The sequence below is a fragment of the Saccoglossus kowalevskii genome, chromosome 18 (genome assembly GCF_978046115.1).
Source record: "Saccoglossus kowalevskii chromosome 18, keSacKowa6.1, whole genome shotgun sequence".
Taxonomy (NCBI): Eukaryota; Metazoa; Hemichordata; class Enteropneusta; family Harrimaniidae; genus Saccoglossus; species Saccoglossus kowalevskii.
This window is the reverse complement of record NC_140658.1, coordinates 26566867-26591675: the sequence shown is the minus strand read 5'-3', so window position 1 is coordinate 26591675 and position 24809 is coordinate 26566867. Positions and strand designations below refer to the sequence as shown.

Here is a 24809-nt window from a genome sequence, read left to right as displayed (position 1 = left end):
GCAAATACATGTAATCTGTCCCGTATTGCTAATCAAGACGCGCATTCAAGACGAATCGGTTGTAGGCACCAACGAATTCTCAGTACATCCCTGGCTCCGTATTAAAAGTAATTTTCACAGAATTCTATACTGCCTAGCAATACTCATAGGCTTAGAGCCAGCGGGCATATTTTACTCTGGGAAGTTGAGACTATAAATGCCAGTCTTTTCAGTACAAAATAATCAGCCTCTGCAGCGTGATCCTCACCGTTCATTATCTACATATACTAGCCATATCTTGTTAGTCCAATCCACCCACGTATATCTACTCCATTTCAATACATGGATGGCGCCACTGAACGATACCTCAGACATGCACCCCCAAGTGAATCGCTATTGTTATGCATATCTTCTCTTCAAGGTTTGCAACCATAAAGGACAAGATGTTTTTTCTAATCGCCATGTTTTTTCTCTCAAAGCCGCCTCCCCTATCTGAAAATTCTTATTTTTATGCGATACATCTCTGCGATACATTCTTCCTTAGGGCTTTGTAAATGTTAAAATAAACCTTTTCTCTAAAAGTTGGGCAGGGTTGGGTTTTATATCATTATAATACTGTTGTAAAGTAGTTTAATGATAGTTTTTATGCCTTGTTTTCAGGGTATGAATTAGGAAGCTGCAACAATTCTTTATTTTATGTTTGAGGGTTCATATAACAACTTTTAGGTCTGTTGTAATTTGTATTCCCTTACAATTTGGAATTTTGGATTACATAAATTTGCCAAATATTCTTTTCTCAGACAGACGCTTTTTGTGTTTTGTGTGCAATAAATATATTTTTTGTTTTCACACAAATTATTTTGACTATTTGGGAGTCTTTTTTTCCTAAAAATGCTGACCATTTTGAAATGATAAACATTCATACTATCAGTTGGCACCCTAGTTTAGTGTAATTGGTGTCAGCACCCTCAACTCACTAATTATAGTTATGTATTTCTCGGTTGCTCTGATTGACTTGTGTTAAATTTCATAATTCATAATCTGTAACTAAGTTTTTTCTTCGAACTTTTCTGCAAAGTGGTATAGCCAGGAGTTTGTCCTAAATAGTGCATTTGAATGCAGTGTTATGACACTCTTGGTGGTAGTGCTAGTGACAACGGTCTTTGGGGAAAGTCAAGACTCGTACTTTTTCCTGATTGTCAATATATGACCTTCTCTCTGACAAGTGCTCATGGAACAATTGCGAATTAAGTCATTGTTAATGACTCTTACAGTTCCAATGATTAGTTCAATTCTGTCACGCTTGTTACTTTTACCTGCTGACTTCTCATGCCAACTCCTGGCGCTAGAGAAGTGTGACCTACATTTACTACTCTTTGGTTGACCCCTAGTTGATGCAATTTTACCCTAGGCTTGGTACAATACATGCATTTGCTGCTCTTCAATTATCCAGTAGTTGATATGTGGCCTGCATTTGCTACTATCTTCTATATGTGCAACCCGCACTTGGTACCCGCACATGTTTGATACATACAATGTACATACATTTGTCCATTTTTTAATTTTTGACGAAAATGGCTCTCCATTCTTACACAAAGATCATGTGACTATACACGTCCATACGCCCAATATCTTTTTTATGTCTCATCCAGTGTAAAATAAGCTTTCTATAAATACGTGGCTTTGTATGGTTCAGTAAATATTTCATATGGAAATCTATACAGCATCTATACAGCATCCTAACTGATTCTAATGAAAAGTCTCTGAGTCGGTACACATGTGCACATTGGCTTTACTGAGGTTAGCCATAATTAGCATGGCAATTCAAAGTTTGTCATTGTTGTTGTTTCATGAATAAACCATAAACCGGCATCAGTTCTGAGCTCCGCTTATTCATAATTTTTTAATTTTTGGTAAGAAAAAATGCCTTTAAATTGTCTTGTCCAATCATAACTATATCTCTGATCTCTTAGGCAAACAGAGGAGCAAAAACAGCTGACAGGCTGGCATTTAAAAATTGGGAACTCTGTTCTTGTGCAAGAAAACCTGCAATAGAAGTGTATATAAAAATTATAACACTTTCTTCTATTCATTGATCTTTGATGCTGCTAACGTGTACATATATATCATTTTGTGCCAAGTAAAATTTTCAGTACATCTGTTAGATGTTAAATCTTTTGACTATGAATTTAGCTCATGAAATGTTGTCACTTCTTACTTGGCCTTGGTTGACTGGATAACTGACCCACATGCTATTGGCGTCTACTCAACTGATTGTAATCACTGTATGGCTGCTAGTTATAGACGTTCAAGCACACATAGGTAGCTTGTTTGCTGCCGTTCGCATTTCACTAGACACTACTTCAAAATAGGTCAGTGCTCTGCAAAATCCCGAACTACTTGTATCCCCTGAGGACATACACTTGTTTTTGTATAATTACTGTTTGGAACATGAACAGCGTGTTGTAATTGCAGCTTTAAACTTGAATACATGTAATTCTAATCATTCAGTCAGTCAATGAATATATCTGGACAGTGGGGTGTCGCAATGTACAGTAAAATATTATCTGCCATAGGCTACTTTCTATATATATTACATAAGTTTAATTGAATGTGTTTTAAATTTAAAATCAAGTCTTTTGGATTCAGAGAGTGTACCTTTGTCCATTTCAGCAGCTTATGATTGATTAAACAGCAAAACTTCTTGACTATGCAACGGGTGGGGGTTTCGTTGCAGGAATTCCACATTGATGATTTTATAATGTAATGTAAAACCATGCTGTTGTAACTGGGCTGAATTGAATTCTGTGTAAACTTGAAACCCTATGTAAACTGGCAACTGGGTTGAAGGGAACTCTGTGTGTACCGGAAACCGCATGTAAACTGGCAACAGGGGTGAAATGAACCCTGTGTAATCTGGAAACCCCATGTTATCTTGTAACTGGGCTGAAGTGAACCCAGTGTAAACTGGAAACCGCATGTAAACTGGCAACTGGGCTGAAGGGAACCCTGTGTGTACCGGAAACCGCATGTAAACTGGCAACTGGACTGAATTGAACCCTGTGTGTACCGGAAACCGCATGTAAACTGGTAACTGGACTGAAGTGAACCCTGTGTTTACCGGAAATCGCATGTAAACTGGCAACTGGGCTGAAATGAACCCTGTGTAACCTGGAAACCCCATGTTATCTCGCAACTGGACTGAAGTGAACCCTGTGTCTACTCGAAACCCTATGTAAATTGAACATCATTCCCCCATTTTTTTTTACATAATTGCTTGTAAGAAATGATAAACAATATTGGTTGTGCTGCCATCATACTTCTAAAAATATGCAGGAAATTTGAAACCACTACAATGTGAATGAAAGTTTCCTTAAAATAAATTACAAAGAGCAAATAAACTTGTTTCTAGAGATACAGTTTGTGACTATATATACCGGTGTATATATATATATATTGGCTTCAAAATGTTGTGCCTTATTTTGTGGACATTTTTAATTGAAAATTGGTCGAAATACAATCATTTGTAGTTCATAAATCAACAAACTGGTTCTGTTATATTGATATTATTTACTTTGCACATTCAAATAAATGTCTAGTCACAGAATAACTTGATATTTTTGTTTTCATTGCTTTAACCCCTTCAGCTAGAAATAGTGTAAATTAAATCTAAAAAAAATAATGATAGGGCATCACACATGATGGCATGCCTACATTTGTGGGTTGTCTTGTTTTAAATGAGTGCAAGTTTTATCACATTTTATAAAAAAAACAAACATAATTTTGTGCATATATTTGTCAAAAACTTTGACCTAAACTTATTTTGTCCAAAATTAACAGAATTATTCAAAAATACAAATAAATGCTGTGGTAACATTTAGCAGAGCAAAAAAAAAAATGTGCATTTGAACATGAAAGTAACTACCGGTATCCTTTATTCCACTCAGAATAAAAAGTGACTTCTTATAAATAAATTTCTTAAAACTGAATATTTACCATCCAGTTGACTTAATGTTGTTGGTCTTCGGAGGTCGAAAGCATGCTTATAAGTAAGCTTTTATAATTCAAAAGTTGCCTGCAATCTTAGTTGATAAGTATTGCTGTCTTGTAAATATGGATGCCAGTTGAAATTGTTAAATTGATGATACATCTACAGTTGTGCTTGAAATTTACCTTACAGTATACAATGTATATGTGTATGCAAATCAGACAGGACTACAGGGATTTACGGTTGACATGCAGCAATACATTACGTATTATTAGTTGTTCCATGAAAAAATTTTTGTTTGTGGGGGGGACTGTTGGCTTTCAGGTTATTTTCATTTTTTTTAATAACCATTTCAGGAGAATTTGCTTATTACAGTACATCGAGTCGGGATGCATTCTCAGTTATCATCTTGCCATATGCAAATAAGATTGTATCACGAATTATATTGTTGGAAGCAGCGTCAAACCCACAGAGATGCTCAAAGAGGCATTCTGCTTATTCATCACACATGAATAGGTTAAATCGTATTTTTGCTTCACTTGCTCCATAGCGTCGTCAAGGTTCTCTAAAATTCCATTACTTTAACAAAATAAGTGATGAATCATGAACCAGCGTAGATACGCGTTTCACAGTTACTGAAAATGATTAATTATCTGGGGCCAGTTGGGATCCACACCTTGGCTATCTCTGAATCTATTAATGCTGCTTCTTGCTCGTAATGAGAGAATATTTTAGCAGTATCTTTTAATGCTGTTTAATGCTTGCAAGTTAGACACCATGAAAAAAAAGCATGCAAAGTGTTGCAGGGAAAAAAAAATTTAAGAAAAATAAAAATGTACAGATAAGACACCACGAAATTAAAATTGCACTGGTCATATTCTTCCAGTCCCCCCCCCCCGACTTCACTGTTCAAAGAATGCCTGCATATAACATGCCTCAAGAACAGTATAGATGCAGTCTTCCCAAAGCGCTGTGTTTAAGCTGATATGGATAATTTATAACACAGTCAGCATGCCTGAATATATAATGCATCTTTGTCTCCTGGGACCATGTTACCGTCTTATTTGTGTGTTACCAAATTGCTTCCGATGAGGCTGGAATTTTCAGTACAGTGGGACTGTGCATCGTATACATGCATTGTTGTTTGATCATGTTGCAGTCATCTTTATTGCTCATGTGTCGATTCAACTTTATATTCACGTGTGTGCAAACATCCAAATTACATGTATCAGTTAACCAGAATTCAGCATGGCATGAATGATCCAGACAACTGTATTGTTAGTGTAAATTATAAGGGATTTAGAAGTCAAATCAGTTGTCATGATTCATGATTGGGAGTTAGTTAGTAGAGATTGCCGTCTTCATGTCTCCAAACTCAAGACTCAACATTCATGGCCCTTTTGATAATGTTCAGTTAGCCATATGACCTCCGGCTACATTGTAACTGTTTAAAATAACAAATTGGGTATTTTTTTGTGGTTAGTCAATAATATTATGGTTATTTGGGATGTTGTTATGGCTTCGAGTAAGCTTAAGGAAAAGTAGTGAATTATTAACATGCTGCAAATGTTTGTTGCGTGTATACTTGCATCAACAGTTCACCAATTTGAATACGTCTTGTCTGCACTGCTGGTATGTGAATTGGCAGAACGAAATATCTTAATCTCCCTTCTTGGTCATTTTTATGAAGGTGTCCGTGTATTCTGTTCAACTCCATGTAAGGTAGGCCTGGAATTGAATCACAAACAGGTGTGAATATTTAATTTCTTTTTGGATGGATAGTGAAAATGTTGTGTATATTCTTTGTAGTTTTCATGTTTTATGAGAATGTGTAACTCATGTTCTGTATGTGACACATTGCTGTACTGGCCAACCAGATTTTTTCACTTGGAGTTTGTCTCTCTTTATCTAGTATTTTTATTAACTTCTAGGAATATCTAAAATTAGTATACCAGGTCTTGCCTTTAACTTGCACCCCACTCTCTGTTGGCCATTTACTGTTTGCTTCAGCATACAGTATTCATCAATGCCCACACACCCTCTCCAGGCTTGTGATAGTCTGCTCTCAACACAGTACTCATTAGTGTATGCTCTTTGCTGACACACCCTCCTCTATCCTGTGATAGTCTGCTCACAACACAGTACTCATTAGTGTATGCTCTTTGCTGACACACCCTCCTCTATCCTGTGATAGTCTGCTCACAACACAGTACTCATCAGTGTATGCTCTTTGCTGACACACTCTCCTCTATCCTGTGATAGTCTGCTCACAACACAGTACTCGTCAGTGTCTGCTCTTTGCTGACACACCCTCCTCTATCCTGTGATAGTCTGCTCTCAACACAGTACTCCGCAGTGTCTGCTCTTTGCTGACACACTCTCCTCTGTCCTGTGATAGTCTGCTCTCAACACAGTACTCTTCAGTGTCTGCTCTTTGCTGACACACTCTCCTCTATCCTGTGATAGTCTGCTCTCAACACAGTACTCCTCAGTGTCTGCTCTTTGCTGACACACTCTCCTCTGTCCTGTGATAGTCTGCTCTCAACACAGTACTCCTCAGTGTCTGCTCTTTGCTGACACACCCTCCTCTATCCTGTGATCGTCTGCTCTCAACACAGTACTCCTCAGTGTCTGCTCTTTGCTGAGCCGCCCTCCTCTGCCCAGTGATAGTCTGCTCCCAACACAGTACTCATTTGCTGATACGCCCTCCTCTGCCCAGTGACAGTCTGCTCCCAACACAGTACTCATTTGCTGAGCCGCCCTTCTCTGCCCAGTGACAGTCTGCTCCCAACACAGTACTCATTTGCTGAGCCGCCCTCCTCAGCCCAGTGACAGTCTGCTCCCAACACAGTACTCATTTGCTGATACGCCCTCCTCAGCCCAGTGACAGTCTGCTCCCAACACAGTACTCATTTGCTGATACGCCCTCCTCAGCCCAGTGATAGTCTGCTCCCAACACAGTACTCATTTGCTGATACGCCCTCCTCAGCCCAGTGATAGTCTGCTCCCAACACAGTACTCATTTGCTGATACGCCCTCCTCAGCCCAGTGACAGTCTGCTCCCAACACAGTACTCATTTGCTGATACGCCCTCCTCAGCCCAGTGACAGTCTGCTCCCAACACAGTACTCATTTGCTGATACGCCCTCCTCAGCCCAGTGATAGTCTGCTCCCAACACAGTACTCATTTGCTGATACGCCCTCCTCAGCCCAGTGATAGTCTGCTCCCAACACAGTACTCATTTGCTGATACGCCCTCCTCAGCCCAGTGATAGTCTGCTCCCAACACAGTACTCATTTGCTGATACGCCCTCCTCAGCCCAGTGACAGTCTGCTCCCAACATAGTACTCATTTGCTGATACGCCCTCCTCTGCCCAGTGACAGTCTGCCTCCAACACAGTACTCATTTGCTGATACACCCTCCTCTGCCCAGTGACAGTCTGCTCCCAACACAGTACTCATTTGCTGATACGCCCTCCTCAGCCCAGTGATAGTCTGCTCCCAACACAGTACTCATTTGCTGATACGCCCTCCTCAGCCCAGTGATAGTCTGCTCCCAACACAGTACTCATTTGCTGATACGCCCTCCTCAGCCCAGTGACAGTCTGCTCCCAACACAGTACTCATTTGCTGATACGCCCTCCTCAGCCCAGTGACAGTCTGCTCCCAACACAGTACTCATTTGCTGATACGCCCTCCTCAGCCCAGTGACAGTCTGCTCCCAACACAGTACTCATTTGCTGATACGCCCTCCTCAGCCCAGTGACAGTCTGCTCCCAACACAGTACTCATTTGCTGATACGCCCTCCTCAGCCCAGTAATAGTCTGCTCTCAACACAGTACTCATTTGCTGATACACCCTCCTCTGCCCAGTGACAGTCTGCTCCCAACACAGTACTCATTTGCTGATACACCCTCCTCTGCCCAGTGATAGTCTGCTCCCAACACAGTACTCATTTGCTGATACGCCCTCCTCAGCCCAGTGACAGTCTGCTCCCAACACAGTACTCATTTGCTGATACGCCCTCCTCAGCCCAGTAATAGTCTGCTCCCAACACAGTACTCATTTGCTGATACACCCTCCTCTGCCCAGTGACAGTCTGCTCCCGACACAGTACTCATTTGCTGATACACCCTCCTCAGCCCAGTGACAGTCTGCTCCCAACACAGTACTCATTTGCTGATACACCCTCCTCAGCCCAGTGATAGTCTGCTCCCAACACAGTACTCATTTGCTGACACACCCTCCTCTGCCCAGTGACAGTCTGCTCCCAACACAGTACTCATTTGCTGATACACCCTCCTCAGCCCAGTGATAGTCTGCTCCCAACACAGTACTCATTTGCTGATGCGCCCTCCTCAGCCCAGTGACAGTCTGCTCCCAACACAGTACTCATTTGCTGATACGCCCTCCTCAGCCCAGTAATAGTCTGCTCCCAACACAGTACTCATTTGCTGATACACCCTCCTCTGCCCAGTGACAGTCTGCTCCCAACACAGTACTCATTTGCTGATACACCCTCCTCTGCCCAGTGATAGTCTGCTCCCAACACAGTACTCATTTGCTGATACGCCCTCCTCCGCCCTGTAATCACCATTTCCAACACAAATCACCCTACAGTGCCTTCTCATTGCAGACACGTCCTTGTCACCCCGGTGATCACTGATTCCAATACAAATCGCCCCTCAGTGCCTTATGTCTGCGGAAACGCCTTTCCTCTTGTGCTTCCACAACAAATCACTCAACAAAACCCAACCCTGTTGATGTCTACTTAGTACCTATGAGTGCCTGCTCTTTGCAATCATGCCCCTCTCAACTTCTCTGTTTTCTGGTAGGTACTATAGACTTGTCTTAAAACTAATTCTACATGTACTGTAACACTGCCTTGGTTAAAATGGTTTTACTTCCTGCTGATACTATTTTAGTTTGTCACAAGTAACATACATATAATGATTCAATATATTTCATGTCTGCATAAAGTGGTGCACCAAACAGCTGTGTTGATAAGGAAAGCGTAAATGAGTCTGAATTCACCTTGCCTTGTCATACTCAAGGAGTTGTAATTGGATTTCTGAAAAATATTTTCTAATCACACTGCGGCATTGAAGATCAATGGTTCAAAGGTCCGAGGGTTTTTACTATCCTTTGAATGTTATATGTAGTGTAGCTCACACATACATGTGCATGCAGCCTTCCAAATTGGTTGTTGTAGAGTTTATCAGTACCTGTTCAAACAAAACCTTAAAATGGGAATGGATTGATCTCAGTCTGGTGGGACCCCACTTGTATCTCTGACATGCCTGGACCAATCACTTTGATACTTCACACGTACATTATACAATTCAGGATACATATTCATGTCCATTCTTTTCACAATCAGATTCAAGATGGTCAAATGGCGGCCGTTTTTGTGGTTAAAATTCATCAAAATCCAGTATTTAGAGTTTATCAGTACCTGTTCAAACAAAACCTTAAAATGGGAATGGATTGATCTGTCTGGTAGGACCCCCACTTGTATCTCTGACATGCCTGGACCAATCACTTTGATACTTCACACGTACATTATACAATTCAGGATACATATTCATGTCCATTCTTTTCACAATCAGATTCAAAATGGTCAAATGGCGGCCGTTTTTGTGGTTAAAATTCATCAAAATCCAGTATTTCTGCCATTTTGGAACCAGATCTGTCATACATACAGTGTACATTCAACTACTGTTTTTTTTCAGATTCGGATTCCAAATGACATAAATTAAGTAGGCTACAAATGTATATCTGTGTCGTGCCTTGACTGATTACATTCAGACTTTACAACTATGTTGTATACATGTATCATGTTCTGATTCAAAATGGCAGACTCATTTCAATATTGTTTACTTATTGAACTAACAGAGACTCGGACATGGCTTCTTTCTCTGTTTATCTGTTTTGGTGCTTCAAATGATCTACTTGATTACTTGTTTATTTTGGTGATGAATAATTTTGAACACATTGTGGGTCCCCCATGCAACGTAAAAGACATTGTTCATTTACAAACAATTCAAACCCTATGTGACAACCGTGGTGTTTCAAGTCCCACATAACAACATACAGAATTGTCAATGACAGTGGCACATAGCAAGTACCTATTTTGCTATTCATAGTAAATTAATCTCTTTATGGTGGCCCTGGGGGAGAGAAAAAAAAGTATATCATTAGTGAGATGCATGTCAGTCAGGTTTCCATTGCCTGCAGCCATCAGAAAACTATACAATTCACCTTTGACCTCTATAATGAGAAATTTGCATATTTGTCTGATATGATTTGAAAGTGTTTCATGAATTTGTGGGATGTAAAATGCCTTATGGGACATTGAATAATTGCACAGGCAATGAAGAGGTCGATATGACTCCAACATATGAGGTTATTTTAACTTGGTGACTATATTATGCATTATGTATGTGGAAAGATGTTGCTCCTTGGCAGTTTCCATGGATACTAAAAGTTGCTGTTGTTGTTCCTCTTTGAGTGGTATCTCAAACTCAGTAGAAATAGATTTTAACAAACGAGCACTTTGTTGTACAATTGCCACACAAAGCGATATCTTAATACTCCCAAGAGCGACTGTTCTTGAGCCCTGATTAGTTGAAGTCGACCACCAGGAGTGTGCTGGTTTTTATTTTGGTTTCCATGGATATATCCACATGGATTGATCAGAGTATTTTCCCCGCATGGAAGATGTCCACTAATGGCAGTGTGGTTCTGTACTACTTGCCTAAAGACCCAGTGGTAGAATTAGCTTGAGTTCCTACAATCTGCACCGTATTTTATTTTTTTAATTAATTTAGTTTATTGCATACCAAATATAATTTTACTAATTAATAGATGATTGAAATGACTGTCATCACTTTAATTCATGCCACGGAACATCAGATGAACCTAATAGGATGAATTCTTTTCTTTTTAGATCACCTTTGATCGAAGTAGTGGCCTTTGACCCTAAAATGTCCTCTGACCCTTAAATGTCCTTTGACCCTAAATGTCCTTTGACCCTAAATGTCCTTTGACCCTAAATGCCCTTTGACCGTAAATGCCCTTTGACATCAAGGGATTTTTTTAATGACCTAATTAGGGCTTACAAGGGCTGAAATTGGTTTTAAAATACTGTACTGTTTCCTTGTTTATAATGACTTTATGACAAATCAATGAAAATAAATTTATCCAAAAATAATGGTGTTCATCGAAAACAAAAGTATAGTTGTGATGCAGCAGTTCACGGTAGTTGTGTGTACACATATGTGTGTTGCATTAATTTTTTTTGGTAGCAGCAGTTAAACGAAAAACATTAAGTTTGTATGTTGGTCACATCTGTTACAAACCTCCGCGGTTGATAACTGGAGGAAAACATAATAGTTTATACATTTATCACTTAATGGCATCTTTACGCCGGGTACTACTATGACATATTTATGAACAAATTTCTGAAATCGTATCGCTCAGTAATTTTTACGAGACGGCTCATCTTTATTCAATATTCTATCCATGTCTTGTTTGCAAGTATTTCTCAAAGTGTCATGTTAAAAGCTTTTCTGTTTTTAGTCCCAATATAATGTTAGGTGTCAAGTGAGGCCTTACTCTTCTGTGCGTTATTCATATGTAATGAATGAACAATAATTGTTTAATTCTTTAATTCAAGAATTTGGAAGTACATAAATTACACAAAACTGCTATTATTACATGTTGACAATTTCACAAAAATGTGATACATGGTGGTATTTTGTTTTCCGGTGAAGTTCATTGACTGTTGTCTTTTGCATGGGCCATGGTAGACTGGTGCAGTCGGGGCGATTAATTTGTTTTTGTAGTTTAAATAAAATAAAAAAAAATCGCGAAATGTAGGTGTTAGCGCGAAATCCTCTGTAACTGCAAAATCACCATTCGCGCTAACACCTCAATTTCGCAATTTTATTTTATTTTATTTAAACTACAAAAACAAATTAATCGCCTGACTGTGCGAGTCTAGGCCTAGGGCTGCACAGCGACAAACTTGTTCAAGGATGGTTGCACTGTTCATGATTATGATTTTTATCAAATGTTAAATTCACCTATGATTATGATTTTTATCAAATGTTAAATTCACCTATGATTATGATTTTTATCAAATGTTAAATTCACCTATGATTATGATTTTTATCAAATGTTAAATTCACCTACATGTACTGAGAATCTTATAATAAAAATATCACAGCTTTATTATAGATGTTTGTGTACCCACGCGTGAAGAACACTTGGATCATTAACATACCGGTACTACTAGGCCATATCTTTGTCCGATGTATAGCACTGTATTGACAAGTATGAAGAACATGATATACCGTAAAAATACTTTATTTTAGCTGGAATTTATTTTCGCTGAAAAGACTTTTTGTGTTTGTTTTGTTATTTTCACTGATTTTTGACAAGTTGAATGTAAAATACAAGGAAAAAAAGTGCATTCTCTGGATTTAATTTTCACTGAATCATTCCTTCAGCAAAAATAGCGAAGATTAATTCGTAGTGAAGATAAAGTATTTTACAGTATGTGCAGTTTATATGAATGCCACATAGGTCGCCGTTTGATTTGATTTTTGGTTATTTTGTCTGTCTAAAAGTTTGAAAATCTGTATGTCGTTTTTTGGAAATAAGTTCAAATAACAAACTTATTTTTAGCTCCGCTGTCGACTTTGTCGAGCGGAGCTTATCATATGAGTGATTGTCCGGTGTCGTCCGTCGTCGTCCGCCGTCCGTCGTCCGTGTCAATGTTTTACTTTTTCGACTTCTTCTTGAAAACTACAAGCCTGAATGCTTTGATACTTGGTGTATATGTACCTTGGGTAGACCTCTCTTAGGTTTGTTCATTTCATGTTGATATCTTCAATTCTCTAATTTTGGTGAATATTTTTGTCATTTTTGGTAAAAAGTGATATTTTCGACTTCTTGTTAAAAACCGCAAGTGCAATTGCTTTGATACTACATATATAGGTACTACATGTGGACCTCTCTCAGATTTGTTCATTTTGTAATGATATCTTTAATTCTTTAATTTTGGTGAATATTTTTGTCATTTTTGGTAAAAAGTGATATTTTCGACTTCTTGTTAAAAACCGCAAGTCCAATCGCTTTGATACTACATATATAGGTACTACATGTGGACCTCTCTCAGATTTGTTCATTTCATGATGACATCTTTAATTCTCTAATTTTGGTGAATATTTTTGTCATTTTTGGTAAAAAGTGATATTTTCGACTTCTTGTTAAAAACCGCAAGTCCAATCGCTTTGATACTACATATATAGGTACTACATGTGGACCCCTCTCCGATTTGTTCATTTTGTAATGATATCTTCAATTCTCTAATTTTGGTGAATATTTTTGTCATTTTTGGTAAAAAGTGATATTTTCGACTTCTTGTTAAAAACCACAAGTGCAATTGCTTTGATATTACATATATAGGTACTACATGTGGACCTCTCTCAGATTTGTTCATTTTGTAATGATATCTTTAATTCTCTAATTTTGGTGAATATTTTTGTCATTTTTGGTAAAAAGTGATATTTTCGACTTCTTGTTAAAAACCGCAAGTCCAATTGCTTTGATACTACATATATAGGTACTACAAGTGGACCTCTCTCAGATTTGTTCATTTTGTAATGATATCTTTAATTCTCTAATTTTGGTGAATATTTTTGTCATTTTTGGTAAAAAGTGATATTTTCGACTTCTTGTTGAAAACTGTAAGTCCGATTGCTTTGATATTACATATATAGGTACTACATGTGGACCTCTCAGATTTGTTCATTTTGTGATGATATCTTCAATTCTCTAATTAATTTATTTTGGTGAATATTTTTGTAATTTTCGGTAAAAAGTGATATTTTCGACTTCTTGTTAAAAACTGTAAGTCCGATTGCTTTGATACTATTCATATTGTTCATTTTCTAATGATGTCTTCAGTTCTTTAATTGAAATGTGCATTGCCATCAGCGGAGCTATCTCAGCCGATAGGCTGCTTGTTATGAATTGTGAGTACGAGTATTAAAATTGGTGGAGCGTTCATCTTTGTATTACAGACTTTTTAGTAATAAAATAAAACAGAATGTACTGGATCTCTACTTAAAATCAAATGTTTGATTTATTTCTACCTCTATGATCTTATTATGGTTCTCTGTTCATGAACTTTCCTTTATTTGATTTAGCATAGTGTTTAAAGGGCGGCGGTCGTCGTGCCGCGTGCTCAATATGGGACTCATAGCGACGTATACAACGCATATAAAATACATTGTTTATTTACATGAAATTCGAAGACGCGCTGCGCGACGACCACCGCGCTTTAAATTATGTGTAGTTAAAGATGAAGTGATTAAAGTATTAAACCATAATACTTGTATTCTATACCCAGCTATCAGTCATGAATATTGATGATTATGTCTACATGAAATTCATCCATATAAATTAATGAATAGGTTAGGGACTAGATACATGTACCGGTATTTTAACACCATTCAGACGTTAGATCATATTCTAATTATAAAGGAAAACTGACGGCGGCTCACGTACATGTATAATGCAAATCCTGCAGATTGTGAAACAAATGTTTATTTTTGTATGGCCTTTAAGAGTTAGGTTTTTAATGTTTTTATATTGCTAAGTTATTCCATTTGCACTTCAGATGGCTGTCTAAAGGGAGTAACTAGCCACAGTATTGACCTCCTGGCCATTATATGTCATACTTTAACATCTCCATAAAACAGGAATTTACTGAGCAACTCGCAACATTTGACCTTTTTCTTGTTCGGAATTAAACACTGTCAGACTTTACATCAATTCAAATTTCATCGTAGCATAGTCGTGAATGTTTTTTTTTAACGTTATTGTTTTTTCTTGATGGGAAAACAAAATTGCACTGTAGTGTATTAGGAGTTAGTCTTGGATGCCTGACTCCTGTTCCATAGTTTCAATAGTCGGGAGTCGCTACTAAATTTTTTTTATTGCAGTGTCATAGTGAATGAGAGGAGAGATCACACTGTTATAGTTGTTGCACAACTGTCAGTTCATGGAAAATTATAATATCTGATTCCTTGTTCATATAATTAGCTTATTCAAACTACATGCCCATATTTGTAAAGTGATTGGTGATTCCAACCTCATACAAATCATGCAGGCACTTGCTTGAATATACTGTTAAACATGTCTTTTTCACGAGTGTGTCTTTTTAGCGAGAGAACTGATTCGCTAGTTCGAGATGTCGCTAATGACTTCATTATAATATAAATTCCCCCAAACAACGTCTTTTTCTCCACACACACTTTGTAAACAACACACAGAAAACACATTGACATGATAAATACACCTTATTGAAAAGTAAATTAACACCAAAAAAAATACACATATCCACTCTGGTTATTATTTCAAAGAAAATAAATAAATAAATGTATAAATAACATAAATAAAGTGATACTGATACATTATTACAGGAATTGATAGCAATTTTTGAGTCCAAATATAAAAGGTCAATATTCTGGATGTAACGCAGGAATGAAATCAACAATAAAAAGAGAGATTCGCTAAATCAACATTTCGCTATTACGTCATTTTACCACAATTCGCTAAAATTGCATGTTGCTCTTTAGTCTCCGTTTAGACGCAGTTTGAAAACTGGTACTTATTTTTGACCTCTGTGTGTCCGTGCGTGCGTCCGGATCTGTATCTTAGAAATGCCTGGACCAATCACAATCAAACTTCATACATACATCATACATGATGTTATACATATGCACGTCAATTTGTTTCACGATCTGATTCAAGATGGCGGAATGGCGGCCATTTTTGTGCTAAAAAATCATAAAAATCAAGCATTTCTCGGCTGTTTACAGATGGTTTTTGTTCAAACTTGGTATATACATTAGACATTATGGGACCTTGATGGAAATAATTTTGTTTTTCAGATTAGATTCAAAATGGCCGACTGGTGGCCATTTTGTTTTAATGAATGTGGTTCTCGTGCCATATGTCTGACTTGCTTTCACTGATTATGTTCAAAATCTTTAATATTCATTATACATCATGTCATAGATAGACAGATATATTGGTTTGACGATCCTATTCAAAATGGCCAAATGGTGGCCATTTTTGTGCTAAAAAATTATCAAATATCAAGCGTTTCTTTCATTTATGGATGGATTTCGTTCAAACTTGGTACATGTATTAGACATTACAGGTTTCTGATGCACATCATTTATTTTTCAGATCGGATTCAAAATGGCTGTCTGGCGGCCATTTTGTTTTAATGAATGTGGTTCTCGTGCCATATGTCTGACTTGTTTTGACTGATTATGTTCAAATTTTTAATATTCATTATACGTCATGTCATAGATATACGGATATATTGGTTTGATGATCCTTTTCAAAATGGCCAAATGGTGGCTATTTTTGTGCTGAAAAAATCCTCAAATATCAAGCATTTCTTGCATTCATGGAGAGATTTTGTTAAAACTTATAACATACATTAGACATTACAGGCGGCCATTTTGTTTTAATGATTGGGCTTCTAGAGCCATATCCCTTAAATGCTTTGACTGATTATATTCAAATTTTACATATTCGATATACATCATGTTATATATATATATATATATATATATATATATATATACATGTATTCAAAATGGTTAATTTTGAATGCTGTTCCAGAGCACTATCTCTCAATATGGACAAGTACTTGTTTGACGATCAGATACAAATGTCAATCATTTTAATGTTAAAAAAATCATATTCCTGACATGGTTATATTTCAGCTATATTACTATAAACAAGACTATATATCTTAAATTTGATAACTAACAGCCATACATGGCTTGTTCAACATGTTTTACAGTATACAATGAATAACCCCTTTGGTTTCCGGTTCTGTGTTCAATGCTGAAGCCTGAGGCGCCAAATTTGCACATGTTGAAACAGACAACCATCAACAGTGACCAAATGGCAATGAATGCGACTAGAAAGGACACACTGACAACTCTCGGCCAAAGGTCTTGCAGTTTGTGATAATCTAAAAAAATTAAGGCAGTTACAAGCATGTCCAGTGAAGAATGAATCATTTCATATATGACTAACTCTACTATCAATAAGTTGACTTGCTAGAGCTATTCAACAAATTTATTATCTGTTTTTCAATCTGTTTCATCTTTTTATTAATTTCCATAAAAATCTTGTCCTGACTGGCCACAATCTCCATTTCTTCAAACTGATAATTATACAATGACCAGTTTCCAACTCACAGTTAAGAATTAACTATGTCAAGTAATATTATGTTAGTATCTGATACTTCAAGTTCTCACCAATTATATCTCTGTCTTTTCAGATTTCAGTCTTCAACAGAGAAGTTTATTTTTTGACTACATTGGATGTAAAGTGCAGTTGGAATGGAAGATTAGGTATGACAGTGAAAAAGAAGATCGTTATTTCTGTCATCATTGCCTGTGTTTTTTTCCTCATTTTACTCTGCAACTTGGCCTACCATTCAAACCATGATCTGCTTTGCTATGTACGACCAAAAACCCGTTTGGGGGATAGTCAACGTAAAGTACTGCAGGATATTGATATGGATGACGACTCCATGGATCTATTTCACCCAAAAGGAATGAAGCGACGTTTACCACAAGCAATTATTATCGGTGTTAGAAAATGTGGTACACGGGCATTGTTGGCCATGTTGAAACTACACCCGAAAATTCAAGCAGCTTCAGATGAGATTCATTTCTTTGACCGAGAAGAAAATTACAGCCGTGGATTGGATTGGTATCGTAGGCGTATGCCGTACTCATTCCCAGACCAGATCACTATGGAAAAGAGTCCGGCATACTTTATTACAGATGAAGTGCCATCAAGAATTTATGAAATGGACCCGTCTGTGAAACTGGTGCTTATTGTACGAGAACCAACGACTCGGGTCATCTCTGATTACACCCAGATTCATTCTCACAAAACTGATAAAAATAAACCGCATTCAAAATTTGAGGAGCTTGCTATACAAGATGGTGAAGTAAGCATTAAATTCAAAGCGGTACGAACTAGTAATTATGCTAAGCATTTTGATAAATGGCTCGATGTGTTCCCCAAAGATCAAATTCATGTGGTGGACGGAGATAAGCTTATCTTAAATCCTGTGCCCGAACTACAGAAGGTAGAAGACTTTCTGGGACTAGATCACAAGATAACTTATGATAATTTCTATTTTAATGAAACTCGGGGTTTCTATTGCATGAAAGATGACTTGATGAGCAAGTGCCTCTCTGAGAGTAAAGGACGCCCACATCCTTACATAGAACCATGGATTTTACAGAAGCTTCACGAGTTCTACCGACCTCATAATGCAAGGTTTGAAGAGCTTGTCGGGATGAAATTTGATTGGCCACAATGATCAGCTGTGCATATTGTACATATTTACACAAATAATTTAAATTCTACCCATCTTGAAGTGCCACAGTCAATGTACCACATCACATGCAATGTCGGTTTCATGTGACGTATTCACACACTTTGTGGCAACTGTGTTGCTGTCAAGAAGCAACAGGAAAAACAAGTTAAAACAAATTATTTGTGACTGGGACATCCTCTAAAAGTTTCTGAAGCATGCTACTATATACATCGTCTAAAAAACTTAGAATGAATTGCACGGACTGGAAGACTTGTTTCTTTATCATTGTTATTCCAGCTTTGACCAAATAAGAACAGACATGCTACCCACAATCCATTTTAAGCCTAGATAAAAAAAAAAATCAAGACGCAGGTTTTTTGTACATGAAAAACTGCTGAAAAATATATAAGACTTGAGAATGAATGTGGTAGCCAGAAACCTTGCAAAGCGTAACACATCTACAGAATTAGCTATCGAGTAGATTTCAGACGATGTATAGATTGTTTATATTAGCATGCTTTGTATAGTAACTTTTAGAGAAAACTCAAATCACAGACATGGAATTAGTTTTAACTCGTTTTACCCCTGTTTCTGCCTTAGGGTAGCTGTCCCATAATAGAAGAGAGCATTATCGTAAATTGCACTTATTTTAATTTTTCACTTACCTAGGTGGTTGATGTATATAAGAAAAAATTTGCCTAATCATAAAAAAAAAGATGTTGTGAATCGGCCAAGTTTTGTAGGTGGGGAAGGGTTCCTTGTACAAACGTATGCATGTAAAGCTCATGGTGATGTTGGTTTAATTTATAGAACATTGACAAAAAGTTTGCGTGTTTATACCTACAGGCACTAGTAAACAGTTTGGTAGTTGTTTGATTATATAAGAAACTTCATTCTTTCTCATACAGGTTTAGGAATGGAGTGACTACTGACTCTAAAATCAAGGGAACTCGTCAATGTGAGAATCACTGCCATACTATGATACCTCAGCATATGTAGACGCAGTGACTGCAATTTTCAGCGAGTTTCTTGCCTAAATTTAATTTTAAAAAAAGCTATCAAGCATAATAGTCGATGACAAATTTCACACACAAAGTCATTAGTACTCTTTCTTACAGGCACCAATCTTTTTTTTTATTTTTCAAAGCTATGTTGATTTAGTCTATATTCTAGTCACCATTAACTAAAATCCCAACAAAATATAAGGAAGAATCTTCTCCTCATTCAATGGAACAACATTATTTATTTACCATTTTTTTTCTAAGGTGGGATTCAACTTAATATCTTGATATTTATCCTCACAAATGATCAAAATCTATAACCATAGCCTGACATGCAAGCGTGAGTGGCGTCTTCACTCGCCGAACGTCATCAGACACCTGACAGAATAGTGTATGTCTCGTCGGCAAGATCAATACTGTGAATTTGCAAAGTTCATGCCTACTTGCAATGAGTTTCAATGAATATTCATTTTGGTGGTCATGGTAACACGGTCATTCAAAGCCATGTTTGCATTGTCGGCAAAAATGACTGTTTTCACAAAATGATGAACATTGGGCGAAAATAAACTCTGCCGTGGATAGTTACTCTTTGATGGCTGTCACTATCTGACGTTCCTGCAATTTGATTGGTACCGACAAAAAAATCGTTGGGGAAGTGAAAAACATTGTTCTGTCAGGCGTGTGTTGGGTTTGGAGCACCGCTGAGGGCGCAACTCATGCGACCTTGTCAAGCTATAATACAATAATTCTCTAAATTTTGCGAAAAAAAAGTGTGATGTGCTAAAGTAAATGTTAAGGGTACTTTTGAACACGTCTTTCTATATATGTCTACATATATAATATTTGTAATATCAACTTTAAATGACTGGATGGAAACACTTACCCGAACTCGAGAACTGATCTCATGGCACTCTGGCAGTGCAGGTGCTGACATTTCTAAAAGCTTTGTTTGTAGGGTAGGATGAATAGCGCCCTCTAACAGATTTGGTAGAAATTTCTTGACTATAAAAGCCTTTTTTTTTTAAATAACATTTTTCTTGACATTAAAATGCAACCATTCTCTTGGTCAAAGTTGCGCTCGTTAAAAACAGCAACACTGCTGTAAAAAAAAATCTGCAACCAATTGAATCTGGAGGTTTTTTTTCCTCTTCAGTTTTCTTTGGTTTTAACGTATACCGTGTATATTGAATTATTAATCAATTTTATGATGTTTTCTTAACTACGTTTAAGTAGTGCTCAGGTACAAAATAATGTATTATATATATATATATATGTATCAGGGATTGTAGGTAGTCTATTACGTTGACCTGAAGGTTGTTTCTCACTGATCATACAATCAACTTTTTGCAGCAATTTTGATCTGTATTAGAATCAAGTTGACATACTTTGCTTACCAGTATTGGATGCCTGTGACGATTATTTGTTTATCTCTTATATAATGAAATAATGCCAAAATGTTTTCATATTTTTAAAGCTCTGTGATGTATAAGACTCGCTGTGATAAGTGTACCGGTTGTATTCTTTGTATTGAGAATAAGAACGCATTGGTGTCTTTAAAACGTCTTTACTCCGTTTTGCACATCTGCTTAAAATTTGTAGAAAAAAAATTGAGAAAAACACTTTGGTGCTGGCAGACAATTTCACTGAACACAGATGGTTGATTTTAATTCATGGTCAACAGTTTATCGCCTCTGGTGTCAAACTTCATTTGATCAACGACTCGCCAAATCGAACAGATAGATACTGAGATGCACATTACTCTTGACTAGATGCTATGTATTGCAGAATAATTTATGTCCTGCGTGTCAGAGCTTTGTGTACCTCAGTGACTATACCAGCATTTACTGTTTTGAGTTTTAGTGTTGCCAACAAGATATTTCCATTGTGTTTCAAACTATTATGTTTGTGCAAGTGTTCTTAAAGCAACAAGTGCACTTGCTGTATGCTCATTGATGACACTGTACTGTGATAATATTTAAATGTATGCTATTTCTGTTTTTATACACACTGAACATATTTTTGAACTGTGACAGAATTGGAGTGGTGTGGACGTACAGATGTTTGCTGGTTTGTTATAGCATATCTGTGGGTGTTCTGTTCCTATACACATGTAGCAGTAATATTATTTGTTCTGTTCTTTTAATAGTGCTATAGCATTGTTCATAAACACTATGAACATGTTTTTGAACACATACTGTTGTACACATTTATTCCAGTGTTTGTATATGGGTGTTCTGTGTGGTGCCATGAAACTTTTTTTGAACACTCACAGAATTGTACTAATTGTACATATACAATATGAGTGTGCTGATGTTAAACTGTATACTTTTTTTGAGCAATTCAAAATTGTTATTAGTAATGTTTTGAATTTTGTGTAAAAAAAAAGCCATAATACTTGTGTTACAGGTATTATTGCTAAACAGATTTTTTCTTTGAATTCCCTTAATTTTGCAAGAATCAAACTTACCTAATTGGCATTCATGAAAACTTCACAATATTTTTTTTAAATGGCCCAACAGGTTTCAACATGTTGGGATCAACAACCTTTTACCCCAACACACTTAGGGTCATTGACCTCACTATCACATTTTGGGGTCATTGACCTTTACCCCATTTCGAGTAGTCAACCGTTACACCAATTATTTTGGTGTAGCTCACTTGTACCCGAACACATTCAGAATCACCTTTACTTAAAGTAAGATTCTCACGAATGTCCAAGATTTCACAAAATTGTATTACAAATTTTATTCTTAAATTCTATAGGAATAATATAAAATACAACTTCCATGGAAACTACTTCAGTCACCCGTTCTTATTTCACTAGTTTTCGATCCCCCACTTCAAAGAGTACTGGTAATTGACTAAAGATTTTTGAGGATTACCAGTTGTTCTTTGAACATCAAAATTTATCACTTTTCACAAAGTATACCTGCATACATGTGTAGCCAGTTGGAAATTATGTCAAGATAAACAAAGAAATAACAGAAAAATGCATCAAACTTGTTAGCAGGAAAAAAATTAGTTTTTCAAAAGTTAAGAATGATTATAGCGTCAGAATTGTCAAGTCATGTTAAATATAGATCCCATGGGATGTCTAACACGTATATAAGCTGAATTGTTTATTTACATGGAATTCAAACGACTGACGTTTTAAGAGATGCGTCTTTAGTGTTACTTTATGGGATTCATCAGTTCGAAGGCCTACAAAACTTGTTAAATGTCTAATTCTATCAGTATTAATGATTTTAATTTTATCTAACAAATAATCGTAGCATCCAGTCCTACACTGTTTAAAAATATTATATAAAACAAAATTAATATATTAGCAATGGTATAGAAATATAAAAAAACTACATTCTGTGGTTTTGTTGATGTTGTGGGCAAGATGATTTCCAGCTTTGTGTTTGTTATTTTGTCTAATTGGATCAGTTTTGAAAAGTGTGATACTGCCCTCACAGACGGTATAAGTTTGGTATAACGAGTTCTATCGTAATTGTGCATTGATTTAATTTAGTGAAAATCTATTGAATAATTGTTGCTTTTACAGGGTACAATATATTTTCCAGGTTGTAGATAATATGTCAGATTTGCTGCAATTATCCAGACTTGTTTGCAATGAATCTCAGTTGACAATCAAGTATTATCACATGCATATCTGCAGCAGTGAGAGCTAAAGATATTGAATATATGAAACAAAATCCAACTTGCTAAAATGTTTATTTTCAGCACAAATATTATCCAGGCTCTCTAAAACTTCTTTGTACAATGATTGTCACACGCTGGCCATGCATTCTAAATTTGTAATTTGCCATACTGGTATTTGGTATTTTATGGTATCAACGCTAGCCGTATTTGTTAGATCAACATTGTCTTGATTGTTTTTTTTTTTTATTGCAATATGCAAGTGATAATTATTGCAAGGATGCCACAAAGTATGCACAAAAATAGCGCTGCAGGATGATTGACAGACATGTCGCTGACTCTGGTTGATATGTCCATGTGCAACATCTTTGTGCATATTATGTTGTAACATTATTATACATCGTGGAATCTAACTGCCTGGTGTAGGATTCCCAGAACTGTGTAAAATGGTTTAAATTATTGCTAATTTCTTACAATGAACTTTGTTTTCAAAAACATCTGCTATCTTAGAAATGCCACATAATCGTTCCGTATTGAGAAAATCATTTTTCCTAATATGATAGGATGCATATACCCTGTGCAATATGGCAAAATTATGGCATGCTGTGATTTATGGTGACAGATTATAATAAATCCTATATAATTCTACAATACTTTCTATTTATAGTGAACGAACACTCTTTACAGTAATGTCAATCACGAATCAATTTCATTTGCTGAAAACATTACAATCTGGCCCATGTGACTTTTTCATGACTTGATCACATGACTTGGACATTATGATTATAGCACATTGAGTTTCACCATTTAATTTTAAATAATGAAGAAAAAAAAAATTACACTCCAACTGTTGTAATTCCAAATAATTGTTGTATACTGTTGTGAGAATCTTGGGAATAAAAATCCTAAGTTTAGTAACATCTTTGTAATTCACAAAAGTTATGCCGTTACTGTTTGGCTCAATTCCCTGTAAGCCTCTACTCTATTGGCTGACTTCAGTTGTGAATACAGTTAATAGCCAATTGAAATATATTTAGCATTTTTGTACTGGTACCGCTGAAATGGTTGAAATCTGCATTCTTATTGGCTATGCAAATTACGATTGTCTGTAAGCCAATCAGACTTGATGTGTCTTGATAGTTGTAGTTTAAAATACAGTGATGTTAACCACTTGTAATGTATGCATAGCCTATCAGTAAATATTTCCATACTTGTAGACATGTTATTTTTCAAAACACTTCGACCATTGTATATAACCAAAAAAATTAAAAAAAAAAGACCAACATTTGATGAAAAGGGACAGAATCATTTATATATTTTTTATAAAGTCTTTGACAAATTTCGGGTACAAAATCTAGAAATATTGTACATTATTTTTGTTTGTTTTCCAATGAACTCAATTTGTCAGGGTTACCTTTGTTGGTATCACTAGTATTGTTTACGTTGTACCTCATTTAATGGCGAAACTATTCTATGTGCCAATAAAATAGATATTCAAATAACGTGTTTAGTGTGTTGTTATATGTGAATGCTTTCATCCCTTAAAGTTACTCTGCATCCTCTAAAACATTGATTAGCTTGAGATTAGCTGGCCATGACCCAATTATCAGAACAACAAAATGCAACAAAATGACATTCAAACAGATTGGCATGCACATGAAACCAAGTTTATTACAGAGTATTGCATACTAACCCCTTTGGTTAATGAAATTTTAATTTCATAAACAAATGGGATAATTGCCAATTATCATATAATACTG

At 36.4% G+C, this 24809-nt stretch overlaps 1 protein-coding gene across 2 annotated transcripts in view; it reads left to right on the top strand.

Annotated features, from left to right (window-relative positions):
- The window catches only part of LOC100375546 (heparan sulfate glucosamine 3-O-sulfotransferase 1-like), a 109397-nt gene extending 84846 nt beyond the window's left edge, over positions 1-24551 (top strand). For both annotated transcript variants that reach the window (XM_002739700.4, XM_085493409.1), the window contains one exon: positions 17351-24551. In XM_002739700.4, coding sequence (XP_002739746.2) covers positions 17426-18409 — 984 coding nt within the window. In that variant the 5' untranslated portion in view covers positions 17351-17425 and the 3' untranslated portion in view covers positions 18410-24551. The remainder of the gene's footprint in view (positions 1-17350) is intronic.
- The last annotated feature ends 258 nt before the right edge of the window (positions 24552-24809 follow it).